Here is a 19171-nt window from a genome sequence, read left to right as displayed (position 1 = left end):
TCAGAACCATGTGTACTGAGGGAGAGGGCCTGAGAATTTTAAGACAAAGAAAGGTTCTCTAGCTCTGAAATAGCAAGACCTAGCGAAAATCCGAGAAATGAACCAAGCAAATGGAAGGATCCTGCCTAGAGCTACAGGGGTGGAGATGGAAAATTCAGTCTTGATGGGATCGGCTCTTGAGGAAAATGTATCAGGCAAACTCTGGGGGAGTTGATGAACCCTGAGAAAGACAGAAGGAAGGGACGGAGAAAAACACAGAGGCCAGGCAGCCCGGCTTCCCTATTTAGGTAGCCCACCAAACAACTGTGACATGTGCTGAGCCAGCGCTCAGAGACTGGGGGCGGCTTTCCCTACTGCCCCGGATTACTTCCTTGGGAAGTCCTGGTAGAAGCAGTATCTCAAAAGCTTGCAACCTGTGTGAGAAGATAAGGCACTGAGTATCTTGAGAATTCTCTCTGTTATAGGACTGAACATGACAACCGATCTCTGTATCTTTCAGGAATCACAAGATCCATTTCTATTCTTTGAAAACTTTTTATTATTATTAAAGCCTCAAGCAAACATACATAGGGCTGCCAGTACTCCCACCCTGGATACCAGGGAGCTTCAGCCTTGGCAGGCCTAAGTAAGAAAATCCTTGTCGTCAGCAGGGGACAGAGGAAGCTCCGACTCTGAAGGTGTGATCACAGGTAAAAGATCTCCCCAGGAGCTGACTCGAGCACAACGATACAAATCCCTATGGAAAAGAGAGGTCAATGGGGGCTGTAGCTTCTTGCCACCTCCCCCTAATTTTGGTCACACTCTTTATACCTGCCATGCTGGCGGGCTGTGATCACAGCATGCTGCATATGTCCATCTGGACAGCACAGGTGACAATGCACATGGCGTGGCCGTTTAAGGACAGGCTGAGTGATACGGGGCCAGCGATTAGCCTCCTCTGGAGACCCCCGGGCAAGAATTACCATTGAGAACTTTTCCTCTTTTTGCTTCTTCTTGTTCTAAGATAAGGATACAGAGAGAATATTTGGAGAAAAAAGAGATGGGGAAAAAAAATTGTGATCCCCCCCTCCCCCCATCCCTGCAGCCATTTTCAGATTCTATAAGCCATGTACACCCAAGCCTGCAAACCTCCAGGCTCTTCTCTGACTTCTCCAACTCCTCCCACCTCTGACTCCTTATCATCCTGTTTCCCCAGGCTACTTTCTCCCTGCCCTAACATTCCCAGGAAACATACCCAGCTGAAGGGGATGCAGTGGTAAGCTTGAGAAAAGCTACAGGCCAGGGGCTTAGAGGCTGTCAACTGGGGACAGGGAAGTTCATGTGGACACTGTGAACACACAAGACAAAAAAACCCCAGAGAATCATACAACTGAAAAACAAAGAGTGACAGAGTTAAGAAGGGCTAGGGCAATGGGAACATAGGAGCTGGAGGCAGGGAGAGCCAAGGCAACAACTAAGAAAGATACTGAATAGGGACACAAAATAGTAGACGGCGGCTTAGCTTTACCCTCTCACTTTTCCTGGCTACAGCGGAGTTTACATCTTTGCAGGCTGGGAAAGGCAGAAGTAATACTCACTGGGGCAAAGACAAAGCCAGGTCGAGGGTCCAAAGGTGACTTCTCTTTTCCCTAAAATAAAAAAAAAAATTAAGCTGGGTCTGAGGGTCTAGTCTCATAACTCAATCTCTCTACTCAGTAAACTGAGGACTCCTTTAACATTCAATTCTGATAATTATTAACTAGGCTCCTTGAGTTAAGCTGGCTGGTTCTCTAATACTCCAAACAAAGAACCTTCTCTTTGTAGTAGGAGAAAAGCAGGAACTTGGCACATAGTATGGTGCTTTCCCTTGTCAGCAACCTCTACTCTCAAAAAAATCCCACTCCAGGACAATTAAATTTATGATTATACACTGGCTCATACTGTCCCCAAAAGATAAGTTTCTAGGCTTAGCAATGCCCTGGATCAGGGGTTGGAGCACTTACTCTTTTTTAAAGGCCTAGAGAGTAGGCAAAATCTGTTTCTGTCCCAACTATTCAACTCTGCTGTTTATAGTATGAAAGCAGCCATAGACAGGACACCTGGGTGGCTCAGTTGATTGAGCATCTGCTTTCAGCTCAGGTCATGATCCCAGGGTTCTGGGATCGAGTTCCATACCATGCTCCTTGCTCAGCAGGGAGCTTGCTTCTCCCTCTGCCTGCAGCTCCCCCTGCTTGTGTTCTCTCTCTGACAAACAAAAATCTTAAAAAAAAAAAAAAAAAAAAAGGCAGCCATAGACAAGAGATACACCAATAAGCATGGCATATATGAAAATAGGTGTTGGGGCACCTGGGTGGCTCAGTGGGTTAAAGCCTCTGCCTTCAGCTCGGGTCATGATCCCAGGGTCCTGGGATCGAGCCCCGCATCGGGCTCTCTGCTCAGCAGGGAGCCTGCTTCCTCCTCTCCCTCTGCCTGCTTCTCTGCCTACTTGTGATCTCTGTCTGTCAAATAAATAAATAAAATCTTTAAAAAAAAAAAAAAAATAGGTGGCAGGCCAGATTTGATCCACAGGTCCTGGTTTGTTAATCACTATCCAATATCATAACAACTTTATATGCCTAATACCCTGAGAGTCATCCTTACCATTGTATGACAGAGTCTCTTCAGTCTTAAGGGAGCAGCAGTGACCACTGACAGATGGTGGGACAGGAGTGAAAGAAGGAGAAAGACTCTTACCTTAAGGACGAGGTCCCTGGCATCCATAAGAAGGCAGTGCCCAGCTTTTGTTCCGTTCTCTACCAATACCTGTTCACAAAAAAGGAAAATAACGTAAGCTTTGAATTACATGAAAACATAAATGCTAGCAGCTCTGTAAGACATTAACAGATACAGCAGAGGGCCCTAAAGGAAAGGGCCATCCCCACATAAGATGGGAATGGAGAGCCTAAAAGAGGGACAAAGGGATCTATGCATGATAAAAATGGTCAAGAATGAACACAAGTTTTGGAACGCCTAGGTGGCTCAGTCGGTGGTTAAGTGTCTGCCTTCAGCTCAGGTCATCATCCCAGGGTCCTGGGATGGAGCCCCACCTCTGGCTCTCCGCTCAGTGGGAAGCCTGCTTCTCCCTCTGCCTGCATATCACCCTGCTTGTGTTCTCTCTCTTTGACAAATAAACATATAAAATATTTAAAAACAAGACAAAAAAACACACTTAAAAAAAAGAATGGGGGCGCCTGGGTGGCTCAGTGGGTTAAAGCCTCTGCCTTCAGCTCGGGTCATGATCCCAGGGTCCTGGGATCGAGCCCCGCATCGGGCTCTCTGCTTGGCGGGGAGCCTGCTTTCCCCTCTCTCTCTGCCTGCCTCTCTGCTACTTGTGGTCTCTGTCTGTCAAATAAATAAATAAAATCTTTAAAAAAAAAAAATGGTGCAGGTTTCGATGGAGAGAAGGAAATGCATGAAACCCATGACACTGCTTTAAAACTTGAAGGGAAAAAGGAATTTCAGCTCACCAGAAAATGACTTGTCTTGCGCCATAGGGTTTGGACTAGTTCAGTGCGGTCAGCCTTGCTGGGAAGCTCACTTAAGGAGAAGGCTGATACCACCACATCGAATTGTACCTGAGAATCAAGAAAAAAAACGTGAGAGACGTGACATCCCCACTCCTGACCCTCCTTCCAAGAACCTAACAAAGTTCTATCCCCTTATATTTCTTCTGTTTTATCTTCTAACACTCAAGGCTGGGTTGCAAAGCTGAAGCCACGGTCTTCCATCTGCAAATTCCACATTTTACACTCTAAACATTGGCACTTGCCTTGGGTGATACAGGTAGAAACTGTCTGAAGAAGACACCTGGAACATAAGGCTCCCCAGATTCTGAACCACCTGTGGAGTAAAGCAGAGGTGCAGCAACTTTGAGTGTACAGGTATAAACTGAAGTGATCTCTCGATAAGAAATAGGGTCCCAAGGCTAAAGAAAGCCACAAGGCACCCGGGTGGCTCAGGTGCTTAAGTGCCCATCTTTGACTCAGGTCATGATCCCAGGGTCCTGGGATTGAGCTCTGTGCCCTGCAACAGGCTCCGTGGTAGGGCTCCCTGCTTGGTGGGGAGTCAGTTTCTCCCTTTGCCCCTACCCTGGCTCATATTCTCTCTCTCAAATAAATAAAATTTAAAAACAAAAACAAAGGGCAGGGAAACACTGGGTTGCCTGTCCTGTTTATCTTACCCAACCCCCCCACAGTCCAGCAAAGGCCTCTACAACCCTCTGCTTGACCACAACACTGGAAAGAAATCAGACTCCTCTTTAACTTTCAGCCTTCCTCTACTCCCCAATAAAACAACTTTTTCATTCTCTGCTTAACTCCTTCAACTTTGAAGAAACCCTTCCTTATCTTTCGTCCTCACCTTTCAGTAACTTTTCTGCCAAAACCAACATAGCAGCTGAGCTGTCCACACACAAATATTCACGTAGGCTCTGGCCCCAAGCACTATGAGCAGCCCTAAGATGGCAAAATATAAATCACCATTTCTAACGACAAAGAGTCATCCCTATAAGAGATCCCTCTGTCCCCAACCCCAACCCTGGGAAACAGAATATGATCTTAAAATGGTTGGAAAAACTAACAGTGCTATTTTCTTACTTCATTTACTACTCCTTAAAAAAGGTCAGACTCAAGAAAACTACTTATAGGTAAAAAAAAATCTTGGTGTTATGCCCTAGACTAAATTCCTTTCCTTTTTTATCTTTCTAAACATGGGTCTTTTTTCACTTGAAGTTTCTTTAAGTTCTGGCCCTAATCCATATACTTTCTTATGCCTTACCTAATCTGAGCGAAGAAACATTCTAGTTCCCAAATTTCCTATTCTCCCTCTGGTTCCCTAGTCTCTTGGAGGGTTATACACATGGCTCTATAGAGCTAGAATTGACAGAGACAGTAAGATACTTACCAAGTGACAGAACCAGTACCCGAGCCAAAATCCATTAAGGTTTGAGGCTGGAACTCTGGAACTCGAGCCTGGATCTGAAGAAATATGTAACACTCCACAGTAGGGGAAGCAGACCCTGATTTAGGGCCACTATGAATTAGGGGACCATGACAGAGCAGATGAGATGTGAATGTTTTTTGAGATATAATGTAAATACTTTATAGACTGGGAACTTCTTAAAACAATGATTTTAAACATTCCTTGGGTCATGAAACCCTTTCAGAGGATAAAGACATGCAATTTCCCAAGAACCATACCCCAGGAGACTACTTTATGGATAAGCGAACTGATGGTAACGGGTTGGAAGCTGAGGGGATTTCACCTCATGGAATGCCCTGGAGACTGCTGCAAAGCCACCATCCAGTCTTGCTGCCATATATACCAGGCTCAGGCTCTCATTGTAGCTGCCAGAAAAACCAGAGAGTCACACCTACCAGGAAATAACCTCCATCCCATAGTTAACCTTCTAGATTTTTAGGAATGAAATCTTTGGAAAGGGCTCCTCCAGCTCAGTACTTTCACTCCTTAAAAGAGAGAAGTCCTGGGGCACCTGAGTGGCTCAGAGGGTTTAAAGCCTCTGCCCTCGGCTCAGGTCATGATCCCAGGGTCCTGGGATTGAGCCCCACATCGGGCTCTCTGCTCAGTGGGGAGCCTGCTCCACCCCACCCCCTGCTCTTTGCCTGCCTCTCTGCCTACTTGGGATCTCTGTCAGAAAAATAAAATCTTAAAAAAAAAAAAAAAAAAAGAGAAGTCCTGAGTTTCAAACCAGGTAGGCTTTTCAAACAGGAATTGTGTAATAGCACTTCCCCAGTCTCCTCCTAGAGACAAGATTTTTTTTATTTTTTATTTTTTATTTTTTTTGCAGCCCTGCTAGCCCCCCTTACCTCAGTTCTTGCCAATGGTATGTAGTTTTGCGCAGGGCTCGCAGCACGGCTTCATGAAGTTTCTCCTCCACTTGACCTAAGTCTGTGGTGAGAACAAGAACTGAGTGAGGACCTAGGAAGACCAGGGCTCAGATCCAATATCTGAATATGCTGCTTGTCCATTCCTCTGCAATTTCCATCCTTCCCCTTAAGCAAAATCTCAAAGCTTAAGAAAAAGCCAAATCTAGAGAAAAATTTTGGGTAAGAATAACAGCAACCACCACCATTACCACCAGAATGCATGAGACAGTATTTTGTCTGTACCAGCAGTTTAGTCAACAAGATCAAAACCATCCGACAGGCTTTGCTCTCTTTTAAAGGGAAGTGTCTCAAAGATTTAAAAGGATAGGATAAGGACAATATTTTGTGGATTTCCTCAGGTCCCCCTAAACTTTAGTACGTGACATCTCCAATGTTCCTAGAGGGAAGAGAGGGGTTTGAAAAATCTCATCTCAGGATTGTGTTCTGCTCAGTACTATTTTATCTACTGAGCACCTATGAACCAGGTACTGTGGGAAGCGCAGGGAACACAAGATGAATAAAAGGCAGGTCTGTAGTAGTAAGGGGCTCACACTCATGAAAATAACTTGATGAGTTATACTCATTCTCCTATTCCTGAAGAGAGTTTCAGTACTGGACAGGGAGCCATACAGGGATTTTATTTCACTTTAATAAAAACTTAAACCGTCCTAATCCAATGGATTTGCAGGATAAAACCCCGAAGACCTAGATTTTGACAGGATACTGAAGTATCTTGCTGACCTTTACAAAAATCCCAAGAACAACCTCGGAAACTATTCTGTTTTAGCAAGGCATCACTGTAACAAGCAGCCGCGGCCAGAAAATCAAACAGGAAACCGCAGTATCTGTTTGTCACAGATACTCAAACAGATCTGTAAAATTATTCCTTGCTCTTAATTTCCCACCGGTATTTCAGTTGGGCCTACTCTTTATTCTTAGGCCCCACCTGGGTTTTCCAGGAATTTCTTCTCAAGATGGACAGCCCGTCTTTGCAACTCCTGGGGTTCTACAGGTAAACGCCGGCTCCACAGATAATTGGTCAATGCTTGCACCTGCTTCTCCACATTGGGCATCGAGCTCTCTATGGGCCAAAGATGAAACGCATCACTTAATGCAGACACAGTGTTTGCTTCTCGGGTTTCCGCTTCCCACCGGTACTCACCGAGCAGCAGGAACTGCGCAGCGGCAGCCAGTGCTGGCGGCACCTTTATGCATGGCAGCTGCAAGATGCCGGGGTGCCGGCGATGGGGCGTCTTTCCCAGAAAATCGGAATTGTTATCGACCTGGGATATGCCCGGAACGACGGCAGCGAGCGTCTGCAGGCCGGGAAAGAAAAGCTGATTGCAGGGCAGAGGGAAGGCTCTGGCCTTCGCTAAGGAAGAGGCTATTCCTGAGATCCAGAGTTTCTCCGAGAGCAGGGAAAGCAGACACTCACGCGAGACTGGGGAGCGTCTCCACTGCCGCGGCGCCACCTGCTACATGTCAGCAGATGCCTCAGTCCCCTCACGGTCGCCATGGCATCGGAGGCTAGCAGGAAACGGAAATGATGCGACCCGTGACGCGCACGGAGCAGTGTCAGCCAATGAGAAGAGCGAGTGCTTATAGTAGCCAATAAACAACCGGTATGTAAATCACCTCGGAGGGTAACGGTACGTGGGTGGGGTCAGGCTTTGGGTTCCTGTGTAAGCAGTCCCCGGCGTAGTGGCGTCGGGGTTGTGCGGAGTTTGGTCTAGATGTTCCGAGGTCGAGGGGCGGGGTGGGGACGGGCCCTTTTCTGGGCTCTCTAGAGAAGCGCCATAGACAGGAAAAGACTATTTCCGGATGTATTACCTACCTGTGTTCCTTGCTTCTCTCTCTGGAGAACCTCTTAAGTCTTGGGATTTTTTGTCCCTGTGTGTGAGAACGGGAGAATTCAGTAATGGAAAGATAAAGAAAAACCCAAATTTAAGCAACTCAAAATAACAGAAATTAATAGTTAATAGATACAATTTTTTTGTTTGTTTGTTTTGAGACATTATTCTCCATATTAAACTGTCCTATTGGGGGTGCCTGGGTGGCTCAGAGTGTTAAGCCTCTGACCAGCTCAGGTCATGATCTCAGGGTGCTGGCATCGAGCCCCAGGTCAGACTCTCTGCTCAGCAGGAAGCCTACTTCCTCTTCTCTCTCCGCCTGCCTCTCTGCCTACTTGTGATCTCTGTCTCTGTCAAATAAATAAATAAAAATCTAAAAAAAAAAAAAAAACTGCTACATGTCAGCAGATGCCTGACATGTATTTATCTAAGATCTAAGATGTCTCTTAGATAAGTAGCTAACACTTAGAACATACCTGATACAGTGGACAAGCGCACTGTAATATTACCACATTTAGTCCCTGCTATCTGTGAGATACATTCTGTTAACACCATTTTGCAGTTGAAAAAAGTGGGTATTCAAATGGTTAACTATCACGCCCAAGATCACAAACCTTGTTAGATGACAATTAGATTTAAACTTGGGCAGTTTAGGGGCCCCTGAGTGGCTAGGCTGGTTGAGGCAGGGACTCCTGATTTCAGCTCAAGTCGTCATCCGAGTGTTGTGAGATTGGGTTCCCTGCTTAGCTGGGAATCTGCTTGAGAGTCTCTCCTTCCCTCTGCCTCCCCCGCGGCCCCCCCCCACCCCGCCGCTCACGTGCTATATAGATAGATAGATAAATAAATCTTTTTAAAAATAAAAAGAGTAAACTTGGGCAGTTTTAAGTCTGAGCTTTACCTTTAAACATATACTCTACCAGATATTGTTGGCCCTTGGAATGTAACTTAGCAAGTTAACTGGGAACAATATGATACATGTCCTGAAGTGTTAAATTAACATGTAGCATTAAAATGAACTCACTGGGCTGTGTGCCCTCTTGATTCTGTTAGCAAACATATTGGTCAACTATGGAATATGTTAACTTTTTTGGTATCTGCTGACTGGTTGGGTGAAAGTATTGTCTTTGCTGCAACTGCAAGAGTCCAAATATAATAATTATGGGGTAAAATATGGGGAACTATATCCATCAGAGAGTTAAGTGTCTGATTTACGTTTAGGTTAGTAAGTTTCAGTTCTAATAAAGGAGACTTTGGCTTTATAATCTGAGTGCCCTGGAAGGAGTCTTATGAGGGGGGAAAGGAAGAGGAAACCAGAGGAGGCAGGAAGAACTGTTAGAGTGGGAATCAAGTTTGAGCTCTGTGAAAGAGGGCGGGAAGTAAAACAGGTTGGATATGCACAGTTCTAAGAGTTTCAGCCAGGCCAGTGGAGAATCTTTGAGCCCAACGTTAGAGGCATCCTACATTGGGCAGAGACAGGGTTGACTTAGTATCCCTGCTGCACTGACTTTTTGAGGACAGACCATGGGAAGTGTAGCAGATTCAGTGTGGCAATTGGAGCCATCGTCAATTATGATCCCCATGGCAGGAGATCTGAGGAGTGCATTTTCATAGCTGCCTAGAGCCACAAAAATCTACTTTTCCAGACGGGTTCAAGGGACAATTCCTTCAACCTTCATATGGGCCTCTGTTCCTAAAGAGAAACTAGAAGAAGGAGGTTAATGCGGCAAATTATAGCCAGTATCACTGCAGTTGATCTCAGGGCTGCAACTGGCCCGCATCCACTCCCTCCTTTACTATGAATTCTAATTTCCCCTCACTCTCCACTACATGTCCTCAGGTCTTAGTGACTTGCCTCGTATTATGACCCAAACCTTCATTCCTGAGGGGTCCAAACCCTTGACAGTCATATCTTTCTCTGGCTGAGATTGCTGAACGCACATATTCACAGTTACAATGGAGCATGGAAATTCTAGGAAGCACCCAAATAGATGGCTTGGGTTCTACACGAAATCCTGTCCAGCCTCATTGTGTAAAAGCAGCCCTATATCCTTCCTCTTGCTAATAAGGACTATTTAACCCTGACAGTCTATTAACTCCATTTTTTAAAAGACTTTATTTATTTATTTTACAGAGAGAGAGAGGGCACAAGCAGAGGGAGCATCAGGGGGAGGGAGAAGCATGTCCCCTGCTGAGCAGGGAGCCCCATGCAGGGCTGGATCTCAGGACGCTGAGATCATGATCTGAGCTGAAGGCAGACACTTAACCAACTGAGCCACTCAGGTGCCCCTCCACTTTTTTTTTAAAAGATTTTTTAAAGATTAAGAGTGCATCTGCTCTGGGGACCTGGACCTTTGGCCCTGCAGAGCCCAGAGTTACAGAGAAGAAAGTACCAAATTTCCCAGTTGGTCAGTGGGTGTGGTAAGTGGAGTCACTTCTGCTTCTGCTCTTTGGTTGCTGGAACCGTGTATTTTTCCTATTTGGGGCACAGTATCATTTAGAGCTCTCTTGTTCAATAAGCACCCAGGATCCTGAAGAATGGTACCCATGCCTCTGAGCTGTTGCTTTAGCTGTGCGTTTAGAAAGCCAGTATTTCCCCTCCTTCTGCCCTCCCTCCTTTTTCTTCCTCTGTCTCACACTCTCTTTCTCTTGCCCTCTTTCTTTCTCTCCCTTCTGTCCCCCTCCACCTCTCTCCCTTGGAGCTGGAGTGTGCTGTGTCTTTTCTTCTGTTCTGAAGTAAACACCAATCATCTCTTCTCACTAGTCCTGTACTGTCTTCCAGGGGTAAGTGATATTACTGAAGTATCTTCAGCAGCAATTAGGGGAGTTGTTCTGAACTGTGATTAAATAGAATGTCATAGTTTAGCTAATTCTTGGTTATACCTCTCTGGTATGGTGATGACCTGCACTATCTTTTCATTTTTGATGTTTGTCTTTTCTCTTTCCCAGATTTGATAAATGATTTGCTCTCACTTGATCTACTGATCCAGGATACAAAAGAGGTCCCAAGCTGTAGTCTTGATGACAAATGTGCAGTGTCCCTGGTTATGATGGGCTCTTACTGAAGGTAATTAACTGCTGCAACAGAAAGATTTTCTCTTCTTAGTTCAAATATACCCTTCTGAACTAGTTTGGGAAATACCCATTCCTCATTTCTAAGGCACATGGATACTGATGTTACTGGTTATTACTTGGATAAATAGGCAACATCCTCTTTCAAGCCTGTCTTCACAGATTTACAGCTCAGTATTTGACATATACTTCTTAATTATCATGAGCAAAGTATGTGGGGAGAGGATTTGGAAAATGCAGGCACATGTCTATTTTCTTCACACTGTATACACGGCACTTAGCATAGTGCTTGCCACATCAAGGGCACTCAAAAATGTCACTTAAATAAATATTGATGATCTAAAAGTATATCTCTGTTGTCTTTACATAAGAATAAAATATGAGTAAAAAGACTCAAATACCCTTTGTTTCTTGGTGTCCATAAGGTAGTTTTTATTTTTTCAGTGGAATTTCACAGACTACTGTTATCTGTATTCCTCTCTGGTGGTCCTGGTGGTCCTGGTGGTCCTCTTTTTCTATTTAAGAACTTTCAGAATGCCTTCTCTTCTGTTGTGTTTTAGAAATTTTTCAGAAGGCACTGTTTTTGTATTACTTCTGCTTATGATGGGACTCTATGATCTCTATTTCTACAATTAGCTCCCCACCTTCTGCCAAAGAATGTTTCTTCTATTTTTGATTATTGATTCTGTGTCTTGTGTTTTATGTTCATTTTTGGAATCTCAGTATACTTTAGGTTGATTGAGAATCAACTGAGATGCATTATCCTCCCAACCACCCCCCCGTAATTAAGGGGAAAATGTCATTATCAATGAGTTACCAAATTCATTCTAATGTAAGATGTATCGGTTCCTGTCATTTGACTGAGCTTTGTAAACTGTACTTGGTGCAGTGTAGAAATGGGGAGGTAATAAAGATACTAATAAAGATACTAATATCCCAAAATAGGAATTCAGGTTAATAGGTCCTGTTAATAATTTTGGGAACCAAGTTACATATTCAGCAAGTAGACATTGTGCATTTCAACTGGCTGGACTTCTTAGTTGCTGGAATGCAATTCAACATGACCCTGGTTGGGTGCCTGGGTGGCTCAGTCAGTTAAGCATTTGCCTTTAGCTCAAGTCATGCCTGGGATCAAGCCCCGTATTGGGTTCCCTACTCAGTGGGGAGCTTGCTTCTCCCTCTCCCTTTGTTGCTTCTCCCACCCCACCCCCTGTGCCCTCTCACTATCTCTCAAATAAATAAATAAATAAATAAAATCTTAAAAAAAATTACCCTGGTCTCAGGGTGATGGTTGTCCAAGAGAGGAGGATGAGGCTAGGAATTCTCTTAGAGTGTCAGAGACTCATTAGATTGGCCAAGTTGAGAATAGGTTGCTATATATTTCTCTTATGCTTTTCAAGGATTCAGCAGGCCAAGAACTTCAAGAAGAAGGATATGTGTTTTATTTTGAGTAGTAACTCAAGGTTACATGCAAAACTCTTAGGTTCAGGATTTCAAAACGCAGGCAATACTGAGAGAAAACATTTATGACATATGCCCACACATTTGACTAATACAACATTTACATTTATACCTGTCAGTGAGCTAAGCAGGGAGCAAGTGAATGAATGGGGTAGGACAATAGGGAGACATACCAACTTAACAGGAACAATTAGTGTTTCAGTGCCAGGCTGCTGTTGTTGCCAGCCACCTGCAAGGTTTTCTTCCTCATTTTTGCCCAAGGAGGCTGGAGTCACCTCAAAGACTGGGGATCATGGTCTGCAAAAAACCTGATGTAAGTTCTCCCATGAGAAGTGCGAAAAAGTGTTAAAAAGAAAACAAAACAAAAAAAAGAGAGAGAGAGAGAAGGGCAAGAGACTAGTGCTTGATGTTCTGTGTTCAGTGATAGTGTGGCTGCACAGGCGTTTACACTAGAACTCTTACCAGGGACTGGGGGTTACTGCACCAAGGGGTCTGGCCCTAGACTCTCATCCATTCTTCCATAGCCTTCCTCTCAAAAACAACATGTACACATTACTCATTTCAGATATAAACATGTTTTCTTTAAAAAAATTTAAAAGAAACTTTAAAGAAACTTTTAATCTTGGGGTTGTGGGTTTGAGCCCCTGTTGGGTGTAGAGATTACTAAAAAAGTAAAATAAAATAATTTCTCTTAAAAAAGACAAGTTTTAAAACAAGTTTACATAAACGTGGAGGTCGAACTCATGACCCCAAGATCAAGAGTCACATGCTCCACTGAACGAGCCAGCCAGGCACCCCTGTGATGTGGGAAGCAAAGGCAGAAGAAAAAATATTAAATTTCCTTACTCCTTACAGCCCACTGACAAGTCCTTGAAAGAGGCAGAGTGACATTCCTCTAGGGACTCAACCGCCTTGCTGTTGATACTTTGCTAAGGGCAAACGGCAGTCTTAACCCAAACCCCAGGATCGTTTAAGTCTAATTTAACCTATAAAAATTCCTTTGGGAACTTCCTTTATCTCTACCCCCCAAGATACATATTGTCAATCATCCCCCAAGCATATATCCACTGATACACATCTGAAGGGTCTCATGACTAAGGTTTTATTGGACAGTAATAAATGACCTTTCCCCAACAATAGCTAGCCCCCTTAATGTCCTTCCTGGAAACCTTGCTTCCAAAATTCCTTAGAGACTTTCGCTATTCCTGACCCCCTCCCAGCTTGAAAGTATATAATGGGCCACTGCTCATGACCCCAGGGCAGCTCTTTTTGCCCACAGGTCCTGTCCCCATTCTTTAATAAAACCACCTTTTTTGCATCCAAGAATTCTTTCTTGGCCATTGGCTTTGAACCCTAATGTCTTTCCCACATCACCCTTTTTATGAGATTTCTTAAGAACAATGGAATTTTATAATTTACAAGGTGAGGTAAAAACCATCTGTCAAAAAAAGCTCATTTCAGTGGGGAATGGGGCATCTTTTAAAAATACTTAAACAATTCACATGATTTACAATATGTGTCCAATATTAGTTGACTGATGTCCTTCTGATTCATTTCTGTGTATCTTAGAGCTATACACAGTCTTTTCTTCTTACTCACTTTCCATTGTTGAAGAAAAAAAAATTCAACTGAGTAAAATAGAAGATCTAATTAAGCCAGGGAAACTGAAGGGACCCCATAAAAACTGTTTTCCCCCCTCCTTTTCCTATCTTACAAATACCTTAGTGTATGTCCTCCTTATAAGGGACAAGGAGTTAATTTCTTTGGAGCCTTCTAGCACAATAGATAACATCTAGGGAGCCATGGGGCTAGAGTAACTGGGTGAGGCCACATGTGTGTATTCCAGACCACTGGTGCTGGAAATCAGGATGCCAAGACCCCCTGGCTCTAGAGAATAAGTAATTTAATAGTTTCAATCTATTCAATGAATGCCATCTTTTAACAGTCAATATGAAATTTCCTGATCAGCACTAGTGCAGTAATATACATGATAAAAACCCTGTTGTTCCCCCTACCCCAACATGTCCTCCTGGTTTGATACAATCCTCTCTTTTCTTTAACTTCTTGTCCTACCCTCTTTCTTATGGAAACCCTTCATTTTGACAATTCCTAGGAGCTCCCCTGTACTTACTAGATGGGTTGCTTTCTGATTCATGCACTGATTAATAAAGTTACTTAGATATTCAGATTTACTCCATGGAGTTTTCTGTCTTATAATAGCATTCTAAACTGAAACAAAGAACAAGAACTTCCAGGAGAACAGGTCCCCACCCTGGTGATCACACACACTTGAAACAGCTCGAGGGGAAAGGCCACCAGCACTGAGGCAAAACTTCAGACAGGGTTATCAGCTGTCAGGCTGCTCTCCTGTGTGGACAGAATAACCAAATAACTCAGCAATAAGAGAAAGGATAAGTAAGTGATGGAAATCTAGGATGGAAAACAATGCTGCCACTATAAAATACACCCCCTGAGAAAGCTTATGGGGAGGGGAAAACATTCTCTTGTTATTGGAAAGGGAGGAAAAAAAAGAAGCAGAACATAAAATACTATGTTTCCTATCACACATTTTAGTTTTAAATACAATCAGAAAAAACGTTGGTTGGAAATTTGTGAATATGTTTATCTTTGGCTGGCGAGATTACAGCTGATCTGTTTTTGTTTTTTGTTTTTAAGATTTGTAATTTTTCCAAATTTCCCAACATTTCTGTATTGAAAATGTGTTCCTTCTCTAATAAGAAAAAAATGGAGATGTTATTTATAATGCTGGCTTCTTAAATCAGACATTCTGAGGTCCTTTCCAGGCTCATCAAATCCTCTTCTTGCTGCAGTGGGGACCACACACTCACCTAGACTTTTGGACTCTTCCTCCAGGTGGGTGATACTGATAGAGGAATGTTTGGAATCCCAGGGTTGCTCAGAGAATTCTTGACTGGTTTTTATGAGTTTCTTTCTCCCTGAGAACACTTCAAGAAAAATGCTTCACCTTCTGGATAATTGCAGTTTTCTCTCTGTTGTTTTTCGGAAGGCTGACTGATAACACATACCATCCAGGGAACTGTACAGAACGTTTTTCTCCAAGATGAACCATAATTGACTTCTGTCTTTATCTCCTGTCATTCTTTCTTATGAAGGCAAAGTTTGGCATCAGGAAGAACATATGAACTTAGGATGAGGACAGATAGGATATCATCAAAAGCTCTGATTTAAAAAAAAATGAATATATTTGACATATAACGTTGTGTAAGTTTAAGATGTACAATGTGCTACCTTGATGTATTTATATGTTGTAATATGATTGCCTTTGTAGCTATATTTAGCACCTTTATCAGATTACATAATTATCCATTCCTTTTAGTCTTTGGGATGATTACCTTTTAGTTTCTTAGTAAGTTGGATAATGTAGTATAGTATTTTGTTATCTATATTCATTATACTTTGAGTTAGATCTCTACGACTTATTTACTACTCATTGTAAGTTTATACTCTTAAACTACATCAGTCTTATCCCCTCACCCTCTGTCCCCTGGTGTTACAGGATTTTTTTCTCAGTGCCGGAGGTTCTTGGTCATGCGGCTTCGAAGAATAAAGAGGTAGGCCAGACAGAGTGGTGGGCAGCAGAGCCAGGTTTGTTGAAGGATAGCTAAGTGATAGTACTAAGCTCCTGCGGAGGGAGGGGACCTGAGAGAGATGCCACCAGAGTTTCTAAGTCTCAAGACTTTTGTGAACTGGTTGGCAGCTATTTTAATCTGATTGACCCTCCCTGAGCCTGTCCTCCGATCAGGTTTTTGTCTCGTGGGAAAGGGTGGTGGCCTCCTTCCAGGGGGGTGTAAAATCCTTTTAAGAGTGGTTCCCCCGGAGGTATGGGCCTTTACCCCTGTCTGCCTGCTTTCCAACTCTCCTTCATCACTGGTAACCACCATTTTACTCTTTTTTTTTTTTTAAGTTGACTTTTTTATATTCCACTTTTAAGTGATATCATCTAATATTTGTCTTTTTCTGTCTGACTTATCTCGCTTAGCATAATATGCTCAAGGTCCATCCCTGTTGTTGCAAATGTCAGGATATCTTTCTTCCTCATGGCTGAATAATCCACTGTGTGGATATATTTTTTTAACCCATTCACCCGAATATGGGCATTTAGGCTACCTTTATATCCTAACGCCCTGATATTTTTAAGCTGAGGCAAAACATGAGGAAAAGGTAAAGAACTCCAAAGAGCATCAGTCCTGACCAGCAAGAGGTGCTGTTGTGAGGGGCACTTGGCTGATTCAGTCCATAGATGTTGAGACTTTTGTTCTCAGGGTTACAAATTCAAGCCCCATACTGTGTGTGAAGCCTAGTTAAGAAAACAAAATCAGAGGTGTTGTTATGCATTATGGAAGGGAAGGCAGGTCTTCTCAGCACATTGCCTACACAGAAAACACTATTAGCAAGGTAATCTTCAGAACTGGGAGGAGTTGATATTTACATGTTCCCACATGAATGTGTGTGTGTATCTGCTGGGAGCTGGTGTGTGAAGTGGGTGGTGACTGTGTGTCTCTCTCCTATAGTTGTGTCAGCACAAGAAACCCAAGAGTTAGGAAGAGGGAGAGATGCTCTCTGTGGGGAGCAAGGCAGAGGGGGTTTGCTGTCCCAGATTGACCTCTTTACTGTGCTAGTCCCAGGCTGTCCCGGCTAGCCCATGGGGGTGCAGCGCCCTCCTGTGGTTCTCATGGTTCTTCCTAACTTTCTCCAGGTCCTGTTTCCCTTCCTAAGTTACTCCTGACTCTGGCTTCCAGTTGCCATGGCCCAGCCACCTTAGCTCTTGCTCCTGTCCATGGTTCTCATGCCCATTTGCATTCCATCCTTCTCACGGCAGACTCACCTGAAGTCACATTCATCTGCTCCCTTATAGCCCTCTCAGACTCCTGGCTGGGGATTCAGAGCTTTGGAAAATGCTCTGATTGGTCCTTTTTTTATTTGATCCTGATTTTTAAAAAAATTTTATTTATGTATTTGAAAGAGAGAGAGACAGAGGGAAAGCCTGAGCAGGGGGAAGGGGTAGAGGGAGACGGAGAAGCAGACTCCCCACCGAGCAGGGAGCCCCACCCCAGGACCCTGAGATCATGACCCAAGCCAAAGACAGACGCTTAACCAACTGAGCCACCCAGGTGCCCTGACCCTGAGGTTCTAAGGGGCCATTCTTTAGTTTTATTCCCGCTCTTGCAGCGATATGGTTCGAACTGAAGATGGTTCCTGCTGGGGTTGGTAAGTTGTTGGGAGTGGAAAGGAAGTGCTCATGAAGGAGAGAAAGCACTGATGGCTGAAAGCAGAGGTGGCTGAAGGTGAATGTAAGGGCTCCCGGGATGGGAGAGGGCAAAAAGTGCATGACTCACCCATGCTTGAAATCTCCCACCCTCTGCTCATTTCCCTCTGATGCTGATAGCATAGTTGACCCAGAAACATCTGAAGAGCCCCAGAGTCTGATGTCCTTCTCCTCAAGTCTCCTTTCTGTAGTCCTACAAATCCTCTGTCCCTGGAATAGCTAATGTCCGTATAATTGTATCCCTCCACTTCACCCCCCCAAAGTCCTGGGGTGACCACTGTGGTGGACGGCAGCAGAGAGTGGATGGCATGCAGGATGTCTTCTGTTTGAAGGAAGGAAGGCAGACAGATTGGCCTTCTAAAGGCACAGCTGAAAATTCATTTTTTGCCTTTGTTTCAGCAAAATCACTGTTGCCACAGTCTAGGTTTTTACACAGTTTATATTCTTCTTATGACAGCAATGGATATGTCAAAGCAGCTAATTTTTTTTGGATCATTGTAAGTTATTAATTTTTAAAAATTAATTTCCATTTTAAGATTTTTTTTTCTGTTAAAAGGTTATGGGAATGTATTATCAGTACTGTTCTTAGAGCAATATTCAGGGCGCTTATGTGGCTCAGTTGTTTAAGCATCAAACTCTTGATTTGGGCTCAGGTCATGATCTCAGGGTCATGAGACTGAGCCCTACATTGGGCTCTGTGGTCAGCATGGAGCCTGCTTAAGATTCTCTCTCCCCGCCTCACTCTCCCTCTCCCCTGTACCCCTCCCACTGCATGCTTTCTTTCTCTCTCTCTCTTTCTCAAATAAATAAGCCTTCATAAGAAAATAAAACAGGGGCACCTGGGTGACTCAGTGGGTTAAGCCTCTGCCTTTGGCTCAGGTCATGATCTCAGGGTCCTGGGATCGAGCCCCGCATCAGGCTCTCTGCTCAGAGGGGAGCCTGCTTCCCCCTCTCTCTCTGCCTGCCTCTTTGCCTACTTGTGATCTCTTTCTCTGTCAAATAAATAAATAAAATCTTAAAAAAAGGAAAGAACATAAAACAATATTTAGATTTAGAAATGAGTTGCGAGTTTTACATATGTTCTAACACTGAAATGGGGTTGCATTTGTTAAATTAAGATTATCACAGTAAATGTTATGGATTATTTTCATTTTATTATATAAAGTTCTGTAACTTCTATTGCTATTTTTGCCACTTCTTAAAACAATATCTAGATATATAGAGTTTTGTAAAGAATTAGTATGAAGTGTCACAATACATATGTACAAATTTAAGGGTAAAGAAATCGAATATTGCCAAACATGCTTCAGCTGTCATGTACAACTGTTGGGGGGGATTGTGCTAATTTGTGAGTACTTTCAAAACTGTGCATTGGAACATGAAGGGAGAGAAGGAAAGAGATGCTTGGCACCGTGATACATCACAATATAAAAATGCACTGCAGTCATGCCATCTGAAAGGAAGAATTTGACAAGTCAGCCTTTTGTTTTACTGACGGGCTTCTGTGGCTCAGATCCTTCCAGTACTTGGAAGCAGGCCTGCCTCCTATCCTGGCAGAGACACAATCTGTAAGCGGTCTC

General features: G+C 43.6%; 1 protein-coding gene across 1 annotated transcript; it reads right to left on the bottom strand.

Moving 5' to 3' along the window:
• Positions 1–518: 518 nt before the first annotated feature.
• On the bottom strand, positions 519–7436 carry METTL17 (methyltransferase like 17). Its single transcript, XM_044230523.1, has 14 exons — positions 7339–7436; positions 7066–7219; positions 6850–6984; positions 5844–5925; positions 5282–5363; positions 4921–4994; positions 4378–4472; positions 3788–3858; positions 3486–3593; positions 2713–2781; positions 1578–1628; positions 1235–1327; positions 811–998; positions 519–736 (listed from the first exon to the last, which is right to left on the bottom strand). Exons 1-14 carry the CDS (start codon positions 7417–7419, stop codon positions 622–624), a joined length of 1398 nt encoding a protein of 465 aa, XP_044086458.1. The 5' UTR covers positions 7420–7436; the 3' UTR covers positions 519–621.
• Positions 7437–19171: the final 11735 nt, after the last annotated feature.

This window comes from Neovison vison, chromosome 13, assembly GCF_020171115.1.
Source record: "Neovison vison isolate M4711 chromosome 13, ASM_NN_V1, whole genome shotgun sequence".
Lineage (NCBI taxonomy): Eukaryota > Metazoa > Chordata > Mammalia > Carnivora > Mustelidae > Neogale > Neogale vison.
The sequence above is the reverse complement of the archived record's forward strand: the minus strand, read 5'-3'. Positions and strand labels throughout refer to the sequence as shown.

Coding starts and splice junctions, on each gene's coding strand:
- METTL17 (XM_044230523.1), bottom strand. CDS start 7,419: ATGGCGACCGTGAGGGGACTGAGGCATCTGCTGACATGTAGCAGGTGG. Junction 5,364..5,843: donor TACCATTGGCAAGAACTGAG/GTAAGGGGGGCT, acceptor TTTTTCTGGCAG/CTACAATGAGAGCCTGAGCC. Junction 999..1,234: donor ACTGCATCCCCTTCAGCTGG/GTATGTTTCCTG, acceptor TCCTTATCTTAG/AACAAGAAGAAGCAAAAAGA.